Genomic DNA, 17,616 nt, shown 5'->3' on the forward strand with positions numbered 1-17,616 from the left:
CTCCAGGTGGTGGGCGGTATTACACTATAATAACAGTGACCTCTCCGGGTGGTGGGCGGTATTACACTATAATAACAGTGACACCTCCAGGTGGTGGGAGGTATTGCACTATAATAACAGTGACACCTCCAGGTGGTGGGAGGTATTACACTATAATAACAGTGACACCTCCAGGTGGTGGGAGGTATTACACTATAATAACAGTGACACCTCCAGGTGGTGGGAGGTATTACACTATAATAACAGTGACACCTCCAGGTGGTGGGAGGTATTACACTATAATAACAGTGACATCTCCAGGTGGTGGGCGGTATTACACTATAATAACAGTGACACCTCCAGGTGGTGGGAGGTATTACACTATAATAACAGTGACACCTCCAGGTGGTGGGCGGTATTACACTATAATAACAGTGACACCTCCAGGTGGTGGGAGGTATTACACTATAATAACAGTGACACCTCCAGGTGGTGGGCGGTATTACACTAGAATAACAGTGACACCTCCAGGTGGTGGGAGGTATTACACTATAATAACAGTGACACCTCCAGGTGGTGGGAGGTATTACACTATAATAACAGTGACACCTCCAGGTGGTGGGCGGTATTACACTATAATAACAGTGACACCTCCAGGTGGTGGGAGGTATTACACTATAATAACAGTGACACCTCCAGGTGGTGGGAGGTATTACACTATAATAACAGTGACACCTCCAGGTGGTGGGAGGTATTACACTAATAACAGTGACACCTCCAGGTGGTGGGAGGTATTACACTATAATAACAGTGACACCTCCAGGTGGTGGGAGGTATTACACTATAATAACAGTGACACCTCCAGGTGGTGGGAGGTATTACACTATAATAACAGTGACACCTCCAGGTGGTGGGCGGTATTACACTATAATAACAGTGACCTCTCCAGGTGATGGGAGGTATTACACAATAATAGCAGTGACACCACCAGGTGGTGGGAGGTATTACACTATAATAACAGTGACACCTCCAGGTGGTGGGAGGTATTACACTAATAACAGTGACACCTCCAGGTGGTGGGAGGTATTACACTATAATAACAGTGACACCTCCAGGTGGTGGGAGGTATTACACTATAATAACAGTGACACCTCCGGGTGGTTGGAGGTATTACACTATAATAACAGTGACATCTCCAGGTGGTGGGAGGTATTACACTATAATAACAGTGACACCTCCAGGTGGTGGGAGGTATTACACTATAATAACAGTGACACCTCCGGGTGGTTGGAGGTATTACACTATAATAACAGTGACACCTCCAGGTGGTGGGAGGTATTACACTATAATAACAGTGACACCTCCAGGTGGTGGGAGGTATTACACTATAATAACAGTGACACCTCCAGGTGGTGGGAGGTATTACACTATAATAACAGTGACACCTCCAGGTGGTGGGAGGTATTACACTATAATAACAGTGACACCTCCGGGTGGTGGGAGGTATTACACTATAATAACAGTGACACCTCCAGGTGGTGGGAGGTATTACACTATAATAACAGTGACACCTCCGGGTGGTGGGAGGTATTACACTATAATAACAGTGACCTCTCCAGGTGGTGGGAGGTATTACACTATAATAACAGTGACACCTCCAGGTGGTGGGAGGTATTACACTATAATAACAGTGACACCTCCAGGTGGTGGGCGGTATTACACTATAATAACAGTGACACCTCCAGGTGGTGGGCGGTATTACACTATAATAACAGTGACACCTCCAGGTGGTGGGCGGTATTACACTATAATAACAGTGACACCTCCAGGTGGTGGGAGGTATTACACTATAATAACAGTGACACCTCCAGGTGGTGGGAGGTATTACACTAATAACAGTGACACCTCCAGGTGGTGGGCGGTATTACACTATAATAACAGTGACACCTCCAGGTGGTGGGAGGTATTACACTATAATAACAGTGACACCTCCAGGTGGTGGGAGGTATTACACTAATAACAGTGACACCTCCAGGTGGTGGGAGGTATTACACTATAATAACAGTGACACCTCCAGGTGGTGGGCGGTATTACACTATAATAACAGTGACACCTCCAGGTGGTGGGAGGTATTACACTATAATAACAGTGACACCTCCAGGTGGTGGGAGGTATTACACTATAATAACAGTGACACCTCCAGGTGGTGGGCGGTATTACACTATAATAACAGTGACCTCTCCAGGTGGTGGGAGGTATTACACTATAATAACAGTGACACCTCCAGGTGGTGGGAGGTATTACACTATAATAACAGTGACACCTCCAGGTGGTGGGAGGTATTACACTAATAACAGTAACACCTCCAGGTGGTGGGAGGTATTACACTATAATAACAGTGACACCTCCAGGTGGTGGGCGGTATTACACTATAATAACAGTGACACCTCCGGGTGGTGGGAGGTATTACACTATAATAACAGTGACACCTCCAGGTGGTGGGAGGTATTACACTATAATAACAGTGACATCTCCAGGTGGTGGGCGGTATTACACTATAATAACAGTGACCTCTCCAGGTGGTGGGAGGTATTACACTATAATAACAGTGACACCTCCAGGTGGTGGGAGGTATTACACTATAATAACAGTGACACCTCCAGGTGGTGGGCGGTATTACACTATAATAACAGTGACACCTCCAGGTGGTGGGCGGTATTACACTATAATAACAGTGACACCTCCAGGTGGTGGGCGGTATTACACTATAATAACAGTGACACCTCCAGGTGGTGGGAGGTATTACACTATAATAACAGTGACACCTCCAGGTGGTGGGAGGTATTACACTAATAACAGTGACACCTCCAGATGGTGGGCGGTATTACACTATAATAACAGTGACACCTCCAGGTGGTGGGAGGTATTACACTATAATAACAGTGACACCTCCAGGTGGTGGGAGGTATTACACTAATAACAGTGACACCTCCAGGTGGTGGGAGGTATTACACTATAATAACAGTGACACCTCCAGGTGGTGGGCGGTATTACACTATAATAACAGTGACACCTCCAGGTGGTGGGAGGTATTACACTATAATAATAGTGACACCTCCGGGTGGTGGGCGGTATTACACTATAATAACAGTGACACCTCCGGGTGGTGGGAGGTATTACACTATAATAACAGTGACACCTCCGGGTGGTGGGAGGTATTACACTATAATAACAGTGACACCTCCGGGTGGTGGGAGGTATTACACTATAATAACAGTGACACCTCCAGGTGGTGGGAGGTATTACACTATAATAACAGTGACACCTCCAGGTGGTGGGAGGTATTACACTATAATAACAGTGACACCTCCAGGTGGTGGGCGGTATTACACTATAATAACAGTGACACCTCCAGGTGGTGGGCGGTATTACACTATAATAACAGTGACACCTCCAGGTGGTGGGAGGTATTACACTATAATAACAGTGACACCTCCAGGTGGTGGGCGGTATTACACTATAATAACAGTGACACCTCCAGGTGGTGGGAGGTATTACACTATAATAACAGTGACACCTCCAGGTGGTGGGAGGTATTACACTAATAACAGTGACACCTCCAGGTGGTGGGAGGTATTACACTATAATAACAGTGACACCTCCAGGTGGTGGGAGGTATTACACTAATAACAGTGACACCTCCAGGTGGTGGGAGGTATTACACTATAATAACAGTGACACCTCCAGGTGGTGGGAGGTATTACACTATAATAACAGTGACACCTCCAGGTGGTGGGCGGTATTACACTATAATAACAGTGACACCTCCAGGTGGTGGGCGGTATTACACTATAATAACAGTGACACCTCCAGGTGGTGGGAGGTATTACACTATAATAACAGTGACACCTCCAGGTGGTGGGAGGTATTACACTATAATAACAGTGACACCTCCGGGTGGTGGGAGGTATTACACTATAATAACAGTGACACCTCCAGGTGGTGGGAGGTATTACACTATAATAACAGTGACACCTCCAGGTGGTGGGAGGTATTACACTATAATAACAGTGACACCTCCAGGTGGTGGGAGGTATTACACTATAATAACAGTGACACCTCCAGGTGGTGGGAGGTATTACACTAATAACAGTGACACCTCCAGGTGGTGGGAGGTATTACACTATAATAACAGTGACACCTCCAGGTGGTGGGCGGTATTACACTAATTACAGTGACACCTCGTTATTTCTGGTGTTCCTCCCGTAATGTGACACTGTCAGTCTGACTGTGGTCTCCGTCCTGTTACTAAATATACCTCTCGGCCCTCACTGATTAACCCTTTAACCTAGAGAAATGGCTAAAGATAAAGTATTGTTAATGTGGATGTTAGCAGACCGGGGAGGTAACTAGCAGCTCAGCGTGCCCCCTCTGTGTGCTCCCCCTATAATCACTGTATAGTGATAGGGGCTGTCAGTCCCCTCCCTGCAGCGTTGTCAGTCCCCTCCCTGCAGCGTTGTCAGTCCCCTCCCTGCATCGTTGTCAGTCCCCTCCCTGCAGCGTTGTCAGTCCCCTCCCTGCAGCGTTGTCAGTCCCCTCCCTGCATCGTTGTCAGTCCCCTCCCTGCATCGTTGTCAGTCCCCTCCCTGCAGCGTTGTCAGTCCCCTCCCTTTGTGCTGTCAGTCCCCTCCCTGCGATGCTGTCAGTCCCCTCCCTTTGGTGCTGTCAGTCCCCTCCCTTTGGTGCTGTCAGTCCCCTCCCTTTGGTGCTGTCAGTCCCCTCCCTGCGGTGCTGTCAGTCCCCTCCCTGCGGTGCTGTCAGTCCCCTCCCTGCAGCGTTGTCAGTCCCCTCCCTTTGGTGCTGTCAGTCCCCTCCCTACGGTGCTGTCAGTCCCCTCCCTGCAGCGCTGTCAGTCCCCTCCCTGCAGCGCTGTCAGTCCCCTCCCTGCAGTGCTGTCAGTCCCCTCCCTGCAGCGTTGTCAGTCCCCTCCCTTTGGTACTGTCAGTCCCCTCCCTGCGATGCTGTCAGTCCCCTCCCTTTCGTGCTGTCAGTCCCCTCCCTTTCGTGCTGTCAGTCCCCTCCCTTTGGTGCTGTCAGTCCCCTCCCTGCGGTGCTGTCAGTCCCCTCCCTGCGGTGCTGTCAGTCCCCTCCCTGCAGCGGTGTCAGTCCCCTCCCTTTGGTGCTGTCAGTCCCCTCCCTACGGTGCTGTCAGTCCCCTCCCTGCAGCGCTGTCAGTCCCCTCCCTGCAGCGCTGTCAGTCCCCTCCCTGCAGTGCTGTCAGTCCCCTCCCTGCATCGTTGTCAGTCCCCTCCCTGCAGCGTTGTCAGTCCCCTCCCTTTGGTACTGTCAGTCCCCTCCCTGCGATGCTGTCAGTCCCCTCCCTTTCGTGCTGTCAGTCCCCTCCCTTTCGTGCTGTCAGTCCCCTCCCTTTCGTGCTGTCAGTCCCCTCCCTGCGGTGCTGTCAGTCCCCTCCCTGCAGCGCTGTCAGTCCCCTCCCTGCAGTGCTGTCAGTCCCCTCCCTGCATCGTTGTCAGTCCCCTCCCTGCGGTGCTGTCAGTCCCCTCCCTACGGTGCTGTCAGTCCCCTCCCTACGGCGCTGTCAGTCCCCTCCCTGCGGTGCTGTCAGTCCCCTCCCTGCGGTGCTGTCAGTCCCCTCCCTGCGGTGCTGTCAGTCCCCTCCCTGCGGTGCTGTCAGTCCCCTCCCTACGGCGCTGTCAGTCCCCTCCCTTTGGTACTGTCAGTCCCCTCCCTGCGATGCTGTCAGTCCCCTCCCTTTCGTGCTGTCAGTCCCCTCCCTTTCGTGCTGTCAGTCCCCTCCCTGCGGTGCTGTCAGTCCCCTCCCTGCGATGCTGTCAGTCCCCTCCCTTTCGTGCTGTCAGTCCCCTCCCTTTCGTGCTGTCAGTCCCCTCCCTGCGGTGCTGTCAGTCCCCTCCCTGCGGTGCTGTCAGTCCCCTCCCTGCATCGTTGTCAGTCCCCTCCCTGCGGTGCTGTCAGTCCCCTCCCTACGGTGCTGTCAGTCCCCTCCCTGCAGCGCTGTCAGTCCCCTCCCTGCGGTGCTGTCAGTCCCCTCCCTGCGGTGCTGTCAGTCCCCTCCCTGCGGTGCTGTCAGTCCCCTCCCTGCGGTGCTGTCAGTCCCCTCCCTGCGGTGCTGTCAGTCCCCTCCCTGCGGTGCTGTCAGTCCCCTCCCTACGGCGCTGTCAGTCCCCTCCCTGCAGCGCTGTCAGTCCCCTCCCTGCGGTGCTGTCAGTCCCCTCCCTGCGGTGCTGTCAGTCCCCTCCCTGCAGTGCTGTCAGTCCCCTCCCTGCATCGTTGTCAGTCCCCTCCCTGCGGTGCTGTCAGTCCCCTCCCTACGGTGCTGTCAGTCCCCTCCCTGCAGCGCTGTCAGTCCCCTCCCTGCGGTGCTGTCAGTCCCCTCCCTGCAGCGCTGTCAGTCCCCTCCCTGCGGTGCTGTCAGTCCCCTCCCTACGGTGCTGTCAGTCCCCTCCCTGCGGTGCTGTGACCGTGAATACTCCCGCCTGATTCTCTCTGTCTCCCTCACAGGCTAAAGATAGCGATGACGATGAGGAGATCGTACATGTGGATCGGGACCACTTTATGGATGAATTCTTCGAGCAGGTGGGTCGCTACATTTAGTAGCCATGATGCTTTTTCTCTACGTGACACAGTGGCTGTGGATTTCCTGGTACGAGGTTCATGTGGCGGTGTTGTGCGGTTCTTTATCACCGTTACGTACCATTACATACACTCCGCACATGATGTTGTATCCGGCAGTGGCAGCTACACGCGACCCCCGGTGGTTTCCCTATAATTATCAGATAATCAGTGCGCGGAGTAATCAGACGTTCGCGCTCCGCGTCCTGGGAAAGTCGCCACCGGCCACATAGCAAATTAAAGTAATTACTGTTCAAGACGAGAAAATAAAGACATTTAATCCCCTGACTCCTTCCCCGCCGTTACGGCGCGGTCGCGGCCTCCGACCCCCGCTCGCTGATGTGTGGCACCTTTGGTCCTCAGGTGGAGGAGATCCGAGGATGCATCGAGAAGCTCTCAGAAGACGTGGAACAAGTGAAGAAACAGCATAGCGCCATCTTGGCAGCCCCCAACCCCGATGAGAGTAAGTCACCAGGAGGATTATGGGAGCATTAAAGGGTTCTCCCCCAACTTCAGAAATACTTATTGTCGGATAGTCACTGTAAATGCAAACATTTTTGTGATTTACTTCTTATTAAAATTTTCAGCCGTTTTTGACATATTAACTCTTTTGCTTACAGATCGTTGCCTTGGAGACCGACCACCACTACTAGCCAGCAGAACATGCGTAGTGCTTACAAGCTCTTTCTATTGAGCTTGTACACACTGGATTGAAGCTAAGATCACTGGAGCACTCTTGTTACTTCCTAACTGGGCCATCTTCAGCGCGCTGCTTACAAGCTAGACAGCAGTGGTGGTCGGTCTCCATGGCAACAAACAGTAAACAAAAGCAAAGTGTTAATATCTTAAAAACGTCTGCAATTTTAAATAAGCAGTAAATTGCAAAAGAGCTTGTTTTTTAGATGTACTTTCTGACAATATCCATCTGTATAGGTGGGAAAAAACTTAAGGCGACATTCAGCACAGATTCCCGCAGCGTGCCCCCCACATTCTGATTCTGTATAGCAGAGTCATGTGATGTCGCCCCTATGACAACACTTCTTGCCCCTGTATAGTGGGCCTAGTCTGTGAAGTGGTTGACCTCTGTACGATACACCTCGGATATATTATGGCGGAGAGGTTACTTTTGTTCTCTTTCTATCCAGAAACCAAGCAAGAACTGGAGGATCTTACAGCCGACATAAAAAAAACGGCCAACAAAGTGCGCTCTAAGTTGAAAGGTCAGTGTTCCGGTCCTACGGTGCGGGGGGCTTACAGGAGCGTCTCTCACCTTCTCTCACTCCTTCCCTACAGCCATTGAGCAGAGCATCGAGCAGGAGGAAGGACTGAACCGCTCCTCAGCCGACCTGCGCATCCGGAAAACACAGGTAGGGGGCGCCGCGGAGCAGGACTCTTCTTCAGTGTCACTCCCGCAATAAGATTGCGTATTGGTATAGATATACCGTATATATATTCAACCCCTTTCTGCACTCTGACTTAGCGTCTTGCAAAAGTATTCACCCCCTTTGCTTTTACCTATTTAGTTACATTACAGCCTGTGTGTAAATATTTCTGTAATCAGATTTGTGTGTGATGTATGAGCACTATATAGTGTACGTTAGTGAAGTGAGAAAAATATAAGCATCAATTACATTTATGGAATCAAATAACTAAAGATTGGCATGTGCATATGTATTCACCCCTTTTGCTATGAAGCCCCTAAAAATTTCTGGTACAAGTAATGACCTTCATAAGTCCCATGCTGAGTGACAGGACGTCCCCCTGTGTGCAATGTAAGGGTCACAGGTCCGTCAGTATATACTTTACCTTCTCTGAAAGGCCACAGAGGCTGCAACTACATTAACAAGGGGCACCACTAACCAAAGAACACCACGGAGACCAAGGAGATCTTCAAACACCACCATGGAGACCAAGGAGATCTCCAAACACCACCATGAAGACCAAGGAGAACTCCAAACACCACCATGAATATCAAGGAGATCTCCAAACAACACCATGAAAACCAAGGAGATCTCAAAACAACACCATGAAGACCAAGGAGAACTCCAAACACCACCATGAAGATCAAGGAGATCTCTAAGCAGCATCATGAAGACCAAGGAGATCTCCATATAACACCATAAAGACCAAGGAGATCTCCAAACATGACCATGGAGATCTCCATATAATACCATGAAGACCAAGGAGATCTCCAAACAACCCAATGAAGATCAAGGAGATCTCCAAACAACACTATGAATACCAAGGACATCTCCAAACAACACCATGAAGACCAAGAAGATCTCCAAACAACATCAAGAAGACCAAGGAGATCTCCAAACAACACCATGTAGACCATGGTGATCTCCATATAACACCATGAAGACCAAGGAGATCTCCAAACAAGACCATGGAGATCTCCATATAATACCATGAAGACCAAGAAGATCTCCAAACAACACCATGAAGACCAAGGAGGTCTCCAAACAACACCATGTAGACCATGGAGATCTCCATATAACACCATGAAGACCAAGGAGATCTCCAAACAACACCAACAAGACCAAGGATATCTCCAAACAACACCATGTAGACCATGGAGATCTCCATATAACACCATGAAGACCAAGGAGATCTCCAAACAAGACCATGGAGATCTCCATATAATACCATGAAGACCAAGAAGATCTCCAAACAACACCATGAAGACCAAGGAGATCTCCAAACAACACCATGAAGACCAAGGAGATCTCCAAACAACACCATGAAGACCAAGGAGATCTCCAAACAAGTCAAGGATTGCGTTGTTGAGAAGTACAAATCAGAGTTGGGTTATAAAAAAAAATATCCCAATGTCTGATGATCCCTGGAGCACCGTCAGTCATTATCATCAAATGGAAAGAATATGGTACCACAACAAACCTGCCAAGAGAGGGCCAAAACTCTCAGCCCAAGCAAAGGGGCATTAATCAGAAAGGCAGCACAGACACCAAAGGTAATCCTGAAGGAGCAGCAGAGTTCCCAAGCAGAGACTTCAGTATCTGTCCACACGACCACAATAAGCCGTACACTCCATAGAGGTGGCCTTTATGGAAGAGTGGGCAGAAAAAAGTCTTTACTTAGATACAAAAGTTGTAAGGCTCGTTTTGAGTATGAGAAAAGACATGTGGGAGACTCCACAAATGTACAGAGGAAGGTGCTGTGGTCAGAGGAGACCAAAATGGAACTTTTTGGCCAACAAGCCCATCCCCAGTGAATCATGGTGGTGGCAGCATCATGCTGTGGGGAGGTTTTTCGGCAGCAGGGACAAGGAAATGGTCAAAGTAGAGGCGAAGATGGTATAAAATATAGAAATGTTCTTGAGGAAAACCTGTTTCAGTCTGTCAGTGATGTGAGACCAGGACGGAGATTCGCCTTCCTACAGTACAATGACCCAAAGCATACTGCTAAAGCCACACTGAGGGGTGTAAGGGGAGACGTGTATATGTTCTGGAGCGGCCGAGTCCCAGCCCCGACCTTCATCCACCGGAGAATCTGTGGTCAGACGTGAAGATCGCTGTTCACCAGAGGAAACATCTAACCTGAAGGAGCCGGGACAGTTTTACCTCAAGGAATGGGCAAAAATCCCAGTGGCCAGATGTGGAAAGCTCATAGAGACTTATCCAAAGCGACTGCGGCTGTAATTACCGCAAAAGGAGGCTCCACACAGTACTGACTTTAGGGGGTGAATAGTTCTGCACACTGAGGTTTTCAGATATTTTGTCCTATTTGTTGTCTGTTTCACAATGAAAATAAAACCAAATCTTCACAGCTGTCGGCACGTTCTCTACGTGAACTAATGGAAACCCTGAAGAAACAGTGAAATTCCAGGTTGTGAGGAAGCAAAATATGAAAAATGCCAAGAGATGGGGGGGGGGGTGTATAATTTTGCAAGCCACTGTAGTATTACATCATGGTGGAAAGGAGACAACTCTGATCGCGGCCGTTTAGTCCCCTCAGATGTTGCAGTCAGTGTTGTCGGCGACATCTAAGGGGCTAGATAAAGGAGAGTTACGTTTTTAGAAAAAAAAGATCAAAATGAAAGATATAATGTTCTGTATAAAATAGAATATGTAAAAGATGTGGGATGGGAATTGCCACACGGTAAAATCAGCACCTTACAGTGTAGAAAAAAGGGTCAGAATTGCTGTTTTTTGTTTGTTTTTTTCTAACAAAGAAAGAAATAAAAAGTGATAAAAAAAAGTGATATATTTCCACAAAACTCCTTCTTGCATCTGTACAAGCTCCATGGAGCGCACGTATAGGATCGGGATAGGACGGACCCTTGTTACTGTGCTCTAGTCCTTGGACCACCCGCGCGTTTCACATCTCCCTTTTGCTCTTTCCCGTTTCTCAGCATTCCACTCTGTCCCGTAAATTTGTGGAGGTGATGACAGAATACAACGCAACGCAGTCTAAATACCGAGACCGCTGCAAGGACCGTATCCAGAGACAGCTGGAGATCAGTGCGTACACCTGAAGGGGCAGCCATGGGGGGGACTCAATGTGCTGGAAATTTCCTGACCCTCTTGTACTTCTTCCTGGCAGCTGGGAGAACCACGACCAACGAGGAGCTGGAAGACATGCTGGAGAGTGGGAAGCTGGCCATATTCACAGATGATGTGTGTACTGGGGCTTGTATCGGGGAGGGGTGTCCATGCCATATAATCATCACCCGCCATGGAAATGTATGGGTGGAGCACGCAGCCTGACAATCCGTAACCTCAGGAATGAGTGGGACAGGCGCGACCCTCAGAAACCACCTAGACGTAACCTCGTCCAAAATAGGAGCATAAGGTAACGCAAAGTCCTGACAAGCGGCCTCGTTCTTCTCCCGCAGATCAAGATGGACTCTCAGATGACCAAACAAGCTCTAAACGAGATCGAGACGCGACACAACGAGATCATCAAGCTGGAGACCAGCATCCGGGAGCTCCACGACATGTTCGTAGACATGGCTATGCTGGTGGAGAGTCAGGTGAGCCGGGCCGCGCCCATAGTCGCCCCCCAGGCCGATCGTACCGGTGGGGGATAATGACTGGCGGTGTCTCTTCCCAGGGGGAGATGATAGATCGCATTGAGTATAACGTGGAGCACTCGGTGGACTATGTGGAGCGAGCAGTGTCTGACACCAAGAAAGCTGTGAAATACCAGAGCAAAGCACGAAGGGTGAGTAGTGACCAGAGCGCCGGTAGAGGAGCGCGGACCCCGTGTAAACAGCAGCTGGACGGACTGACGTGTGTAGCGTACAGAGCGACTGTAGCTGCAGGGCGGACGGACCACGTATTATTACTGCTCTGCAATGTCTGTCTCTGTCCTTTATAACACTGCTGACAATTTCTTCTCTCTCTCTTCTCTCCCTCCATCATCTCCACTGTCTCTCCGTCTCTTACCATCTCTATCTCCTGTGTCTTTGCACTGTCTAAAATCATCTTACATCTCCTCTCTATCTCATCTCTCCTCTTTACCCTGTCTCACATCCCTCTTTTCTGTCTCTTCTCTTTGGGTATTCTTTTCACCATCGTCCCTGCCTTCACCCTAATTCTGACCCTACATGTAACTTGACTGTCTCATCTCCTTGGACTCGCTCATTGCTCTCTTTTGCTTCCTTTCCCTTTGATCTCTTCCTTTATCAATATATTTCATTCTCCACCATTTCCTTGTTTCCCTGCTCTCCTCCACTTCCTGTCCACCCATATTCCTCATTCTCCTCCTTTTCTAATGCCCCTCTCCCCTCCACTTCCTGTCTGTCCACGTTGTTCTCCTTTCTGCTCTCTTCCACTTCTTGTCCACCTATATTCCTTTTTTCTCTGCCTTTTCTTCCACCATGCTCTTCATCCTTCACCTCCTGTCTGCTCATATTCCTCCTTTTTTGCCTTTTCTTACAACCCTCTTTCTTCCACTTCCTGTCCTCTCTCGTTTTCCACATTTTTCTCCACCCTGCTCTCCTCCATTTCTTGTCCATCCATATTACTCTTTCTCCGCCTTTGCTTTCGGATCTCTCTCCCCACTTTGTGTCCTCCAACATTCTTTGTTCTTCAACGTCTCTCCTAAACTTCATGTCCGTCCACTTTTCTCTGTCCACACTTGTTGTTTTTTGCCCTCCCTCCACGATATTTTGTCCTTCCATATTCCTCGTTCTCCACCTTTTTCTCCATCCTGCTCTCCACCACTTTCTGGCTTACCATATTTCATGTTCTCCGCCTTTTCTTTTGCCCTGTCTCCTCCATTTCCTACTCCCCCCTCATTCCTTGTTCACCACCCTCTCTTTTTTCTTTTCCACTTCCTGTTCTCCCACATTCCTTGTTCTCCACCCTCTGTTTTTCATTTCCTGTCCACGCACATTCCTTGTTCTCCACCCTTTCTCCTCCACTTCCTGTCCACCCACATTCCTTGTTCTCCGCCTTTCTCCTCCCCTTCCTGTGCGCCCACATTCCTTGTTCTCCACTGTCTCTCCTCCACTTCCCGTCCGTACACATTCTTTGTTCTTCATCCTTTCTCCTCCAATTCCTGTCTGCCCACATTCCTTGTTCTCCACCTTTTCTCCTCCGCTAACTGTGCACCCACATTCCTTGGTCTCCACCCTCTCCCCTCCGCTACCTGTACTCCCACATTCCTTCTTCTTCACTCTCTCCTCCACTTTTTGTCTGCCCACATTCCTTGTTCTTCACCCTTTCTCCTCCACTTCCTGTCCACCCACATTCCATGTTCTCCACCCTTTCTCCACTTCCTGTCTGCCCACATTCCCTGTTCTCCATCCTTTTTCCTCCACTTTCTTTCGTCCCACATTCCTTGTTTTCCACTTTTTCTCCTTCACTTTCTGTCGTTCTACATTCCCTGTTCTCCACCCTCTCTCCTCCACTTCCTGTTCTCCCACATTCCTTGTTCTCCACCCTTTCTCCACTTCCTGTCTGCCCACATTCCTTGTTGTCCACTCTTTCTCCTCCACTTCTGTCCTCCCACATTCACTGTTCTCCTCCCTATCCTCCACCTCCTGTTCGCCGACGTTCCTTGTTCTCCACCCTTTCTTCCTCCACTTCTTTTCCGCACACATTTCCTGTTCTCTATCCTTTCACCTTCACTTCCTGTCCTCCCACATTCCTTGTTCTCCACCCTTTCTCCTCCACTTCCTGTTCGCCCACATTCCCTGTTTTCCACCCTTTCTCCTCCACTTCCTGTCTGCCCACATCCCTTGTTCTCCACCCTTTCTCCTCTACTTCCTGTCCGTCCACATTCCCTGTTCTCCACCCTTTCTCCTCCACTTCCTGGTCGCCCATATTCCTGTCTCCGTCCTTTCTCCTCCACATCCTGTCCCCTCACATTCCTTGTTCTCCACTCTTTTTTCCCCCACTTCCTGTCCGCCCACATTCCCTGTTCTCCATCCTTTCTCCACTTCCTGTCCGGCCACATTCCCTGTTCTCTACCCTTCCTCTTCCACTTCCTGTCCGCCTACATCCCTTGGTCTCCACCCTTTCTCCTCCAATTCCTGTTCACCCACATTCCCTGTTCTCCACCCTTTTTCCTCCACTTCCTGTCTGCCCACATCCCCTGTTCTCCACCCTTTCTCTTCCACTTCCTGTCCGCCCATATTCCCTGTTCTCCACCCTTTCGCCTCCACTTCCTGTCTGCCCACATCCCGTTCTCCACCCTTTCTCCTCCACTTCCTGTACTCCCACATCCCCTGTTCTCCACCCTTTCTCCTCCACTTCCTGTTCACCCACATTCCCTGTTCTCCACCCTTTCTCCTCCACTTCCTGTCTGCCCACATCCCCTGTTCTCCACCCTTTCTCCACTTCCTGTACTCCCACATTCCCTGTTCTCCACCCTTTCTCCTCCACTTCCTGTCTGCCCACATCCCCTGTTCTCCACCCTTTCTCCACTTCCTGTACTCCCACATTCCCTGTTCTCCACCCTTTCTCCTCCACTTCCTGTACTCCCACATCCCCTGTTCTCCACCCTTTCTCCTCCACTTCCTGTACTCCCACATCCCCTGTTCTCCACCCTTTCTCCTCCACTTCCTGTCTGCCCACATCCCCTGTTCTCCACTCTTTCTCCTCCACTTCCTGTCCGCCCATATTCCCTGTTCTCCACCCTTTCTCCTCCACTTCCTGTCTCTCCGCCCTTTCCTCTGCTTCTGATGCCGTTGGGTATGTAGAAGAAGATCATGATTATAATCTGTTGTGTGGTGCTGGGTGTCGTTCTCGCCTCCTCGATCGGGGGGACATTGGGATTCTGAAAATAAAAACAAATGCACAAAGCAAACGGAAAGATAACGAAAAATAGCGAAACACAAAAAAAAAGAAACAAAACAAAAAAAAGAGATACAATATAACGTACATGACAAGTATTGGAATTTACGCACAGATCAGGCAGCTGTGAGTGCGGACGCCCATTTTCGCCTCTGTGGGTTTCACTCGGGAGTTAGGTTACCATCAGCTAATTCCGTGTTACGCGGTGTGGGGCGCATATTATGGAGTCACTCCACCCCCCAGCCCTTTAGCAGTGTTAACTGATGTCAACCTAAATCCAAATCTTCACCTGTCACCCACAGGAGCTGGGGGCGAAAAAAGGGCCAAAAATTCCCAAATCTTTTTCTTTCTTCCTCAGTGTCTGTTTCCCGTTTTTTTTTTTTTCCTTTATCACTTTTATTCTTTGTTATCCCGTTTGTCAAAACAAAACTGTACTCGTATTTGACGTTGCTGGACGTGTTCCGCGGGGACCCCTTTACGTGTGGGGTGGACAGAGGGTCCGACCCGGCGCTTTAAATTGTCCTTTTCTCTTGACTGGTGGCTGAGTGTGTTCGTCTGTGTCGTGTGCGATCAGATCTCTTCCGGTGATGTGAGTGCTGGGGTTGGGTGGGGGGGCACGTGAGCTGCGAATTGTGCGTCTCGGAAAATGGCCGTCTTCGAGTCGGCGCTGGATACTACGTGGATAGCATGCTGAACGCCGCGTGGCTGAGTGAGCTTGTGTGTTCTGCAGCTGTAGCAATAGGCAGGGGAAGCATTGCCGCATCTTCTCATCCGCTGCTCGCCCTTCACCTCATCCTTTATCCCGGCCCTCGTAATTCTCCGATCCTCCGCCATTGCCTTATTACCTGCGCAGTTACCCTTCCCAGCAGCCGTCCGCGCCATATGTTACGACGGCGTCATCTCCTCTCTGTCCTCTGTATTATAAGCCCCTTTTAGGATTTCCCAGTTTACTCCTGTATAAATCAGTATTCGGGTGGTTGGGGAGTCATTTTTTTCAGTTGCACTCCTCACTTCCTTGGAAACTTCCGCCAGGAGTATGGGCGGTATCTGATACCCAGACGTCCGTCTCGTTTCGCTCTAGAAATATGCAAGAAATGATCATGTCCAATCTCCGATGTCGTCTCCCGGGTTCCGCTCGATAATTCCGAAAACCAAAGTTCTTCCCTTTTCCCGCTGTGTTCAGCGATGTTCCCGCTGACCTTGGCGTGCGACAGAACAGGCAGCGAGAGTGCGTATGCGGCACTCATCTCGTCACACAGCAATAAAGTACTCTGACCTCACAGCTGTCGAAAAGCAGGACGGAGGCTCGTCGGTCAGGACTCGAGTGTCGCGCACTGTTCCTTGTTTTTATAATTCTTTCTTTTTTTTGCAAACATAGCGTAGGTGCGTGTCAACCGCCGCCAGGACTAACACATCCGAGGCATCTGCCCAATCCGAGTCCCCAAAACACTGTCAGCAGCACACAACGGCCCCTCCGTGCGCTCTTCCTCCCTTCCGTCTCTCCGTCGCCTTTGCATGAATCGAGCCCGTCTCTGTGGATATTACAAGTCTCTTTGGTCCCAAAAAAATATATATATAAAAAAAGTAAGCAAAAATAAAACCTTTTCACCAGTGGTGGGGTGGAGGAGAGGAGAAAAAAAAAAAGACAGGCAGCCTCTCGTGTGCATTCAAGAATCAACAGCTCCGGCCAAGAACTCAACCGGGGCGGCCATTTTGAACTCCAGTCGTGTTCAGAGCATGACGCCTCAAATGTAGACATTTAGACAATTTTTTTTTTCCTGTTTCCACTAGAAGGTAGCCAGCCACCAACCTGTCAGCATCCGTCAGATATCATCAGTAGCTTAGGTGACAGATTAAAATGGCTGCCCCTCAGCCGACGAGGAGGCTTCTTTTACTGTATCTATGCAGATTTCATTGTTTTTTGTTTTTTCGTTTTGTTTTTTTTTTTTTTTTGACACGTGGTCCGTCCTGCCTTCAGCTTTAATATTGAATTATTTCATATAAATAAATATATAGAGATTTAAATTAAAACAAATATATATATATATTAAAATTGAACAATATTCAGTCCGTAATCGGGGATGTCTGACGTCTACCGTCGCGGCTGAATTTTTTTTTTTTTTTAAATGAGGACCTCTAGATCTAGCAGGGGGGTAGTTAGCGTCCTCTCGTGCGTGGTATATGGATTTTGTTTTATTTTTTTAATATGCAGATCACAACCGAACTTGCTCCTCTCCTCACGAAGCCTTATATATATATATATATATATATAATTTTATTTATTTTTTTCCCCTCCGGTTCCCAGTGTCTTCTATCAGGTGCTCGGCACCGGCCGCGTCCCTTCCTCCTTTAGTGATAGATTCATTGGAGAGCGATGACTGTGTCTTTACGACGATGCGTCCGAAGCATGTTAAAAAATAAGATCGTCCGGTAAGAAGCCAGTTTCAAAATGGCCGCCCTCAGCAGCCATATCGTATGAACGTCTCTGGTCCCATTGTGTGTGTCGTGCCCCCTCGGATCTCTGGGTGTCTTAATTGGCTCTTTTTTTTTTTTTTTTTCGTCTTTGGATTTGCTGTAAATGTTTTTTCTCCGTTGGCGGCCTTGAAAATTTGCATGTTTGTTTCATTTTTTTTCACAAGCGTCTCCGATCGCGAGGGATCATTGAAATTGCAATTGGGGAGGGATCCCGTAGACAGGGAGCGGGAGGGAAAGGGGGTCA

At 49.3% G+C, this 17,616-nt stretch overlaps 1 protein-coding gene across 2 annotated transcripts in view; it reads left to right on the plus strand.

Annotated features, from left to right (window-relative positions):
* The window catches only part of STX1B (syntaxin 1B), an 84,419-nt gene extending 68,242 nt beyond the window's left edge, over positions 1-16,177 (plus strand). For both annotated transcript variants that reach the window (XM_069735048.1, XM_069735047.1), the window contains exons 2-10: positions 6,520-6,594; positions 6,994-7,093; positions 7,776-7,850; positions 7,924-7,997; positions 11,006-11,114; positions 11,197-11,270; positions 11,489-11,626; positions 11,707-11,817; positions 14,804-16,177. In XM_069735048.1, coding sequence (XP_069591149.1) covers positions 6,574-6,594; positions 6,994-7,093; positions 7,776-7,850; positions 7,924-7,997; positions 11,006-11,114; positions 11,197-11,270; positions 11,489-11,626; positions 11,707-11,817; positions 14,804-14,884 — 783 coding nt within the window. In that variant the 5' untranslated portion in view covers positions 6,520-6,573 and the 3' untranslated portion in view covers positions 14,885-16,177. The remainder of the gene's footprint in view (positions 1-6,519; positions 6,595-6,993; positions 7,094-7,775; positions 7,851-7,923; positions 7,998-11,005; positions 11,115-11,196; positions 11,271-11,488; positions 11,627-11,706; positions 11,818-14,803) is intronic.
* The last annotated feature ends 1,439 nt before the right edge of the window (positions 16,178-17,616 follow it).

The sequence above is a fragment of the Ranitomeya imitator genome, chromosome 7 (genome assembly GCF_032444005.1).
Source record: "Ranitomeya imitator isolate aRanImi1 chromosome 7, aRanImi1.pri, whole genome shotgun sequence".
Classification (NCBI taxonomy): Eukaryota; Metazoa; Chordata; class Amphibia; order Anura; family Dendrobatidae; genus Ranitomeya; species Ranitomeya imitator.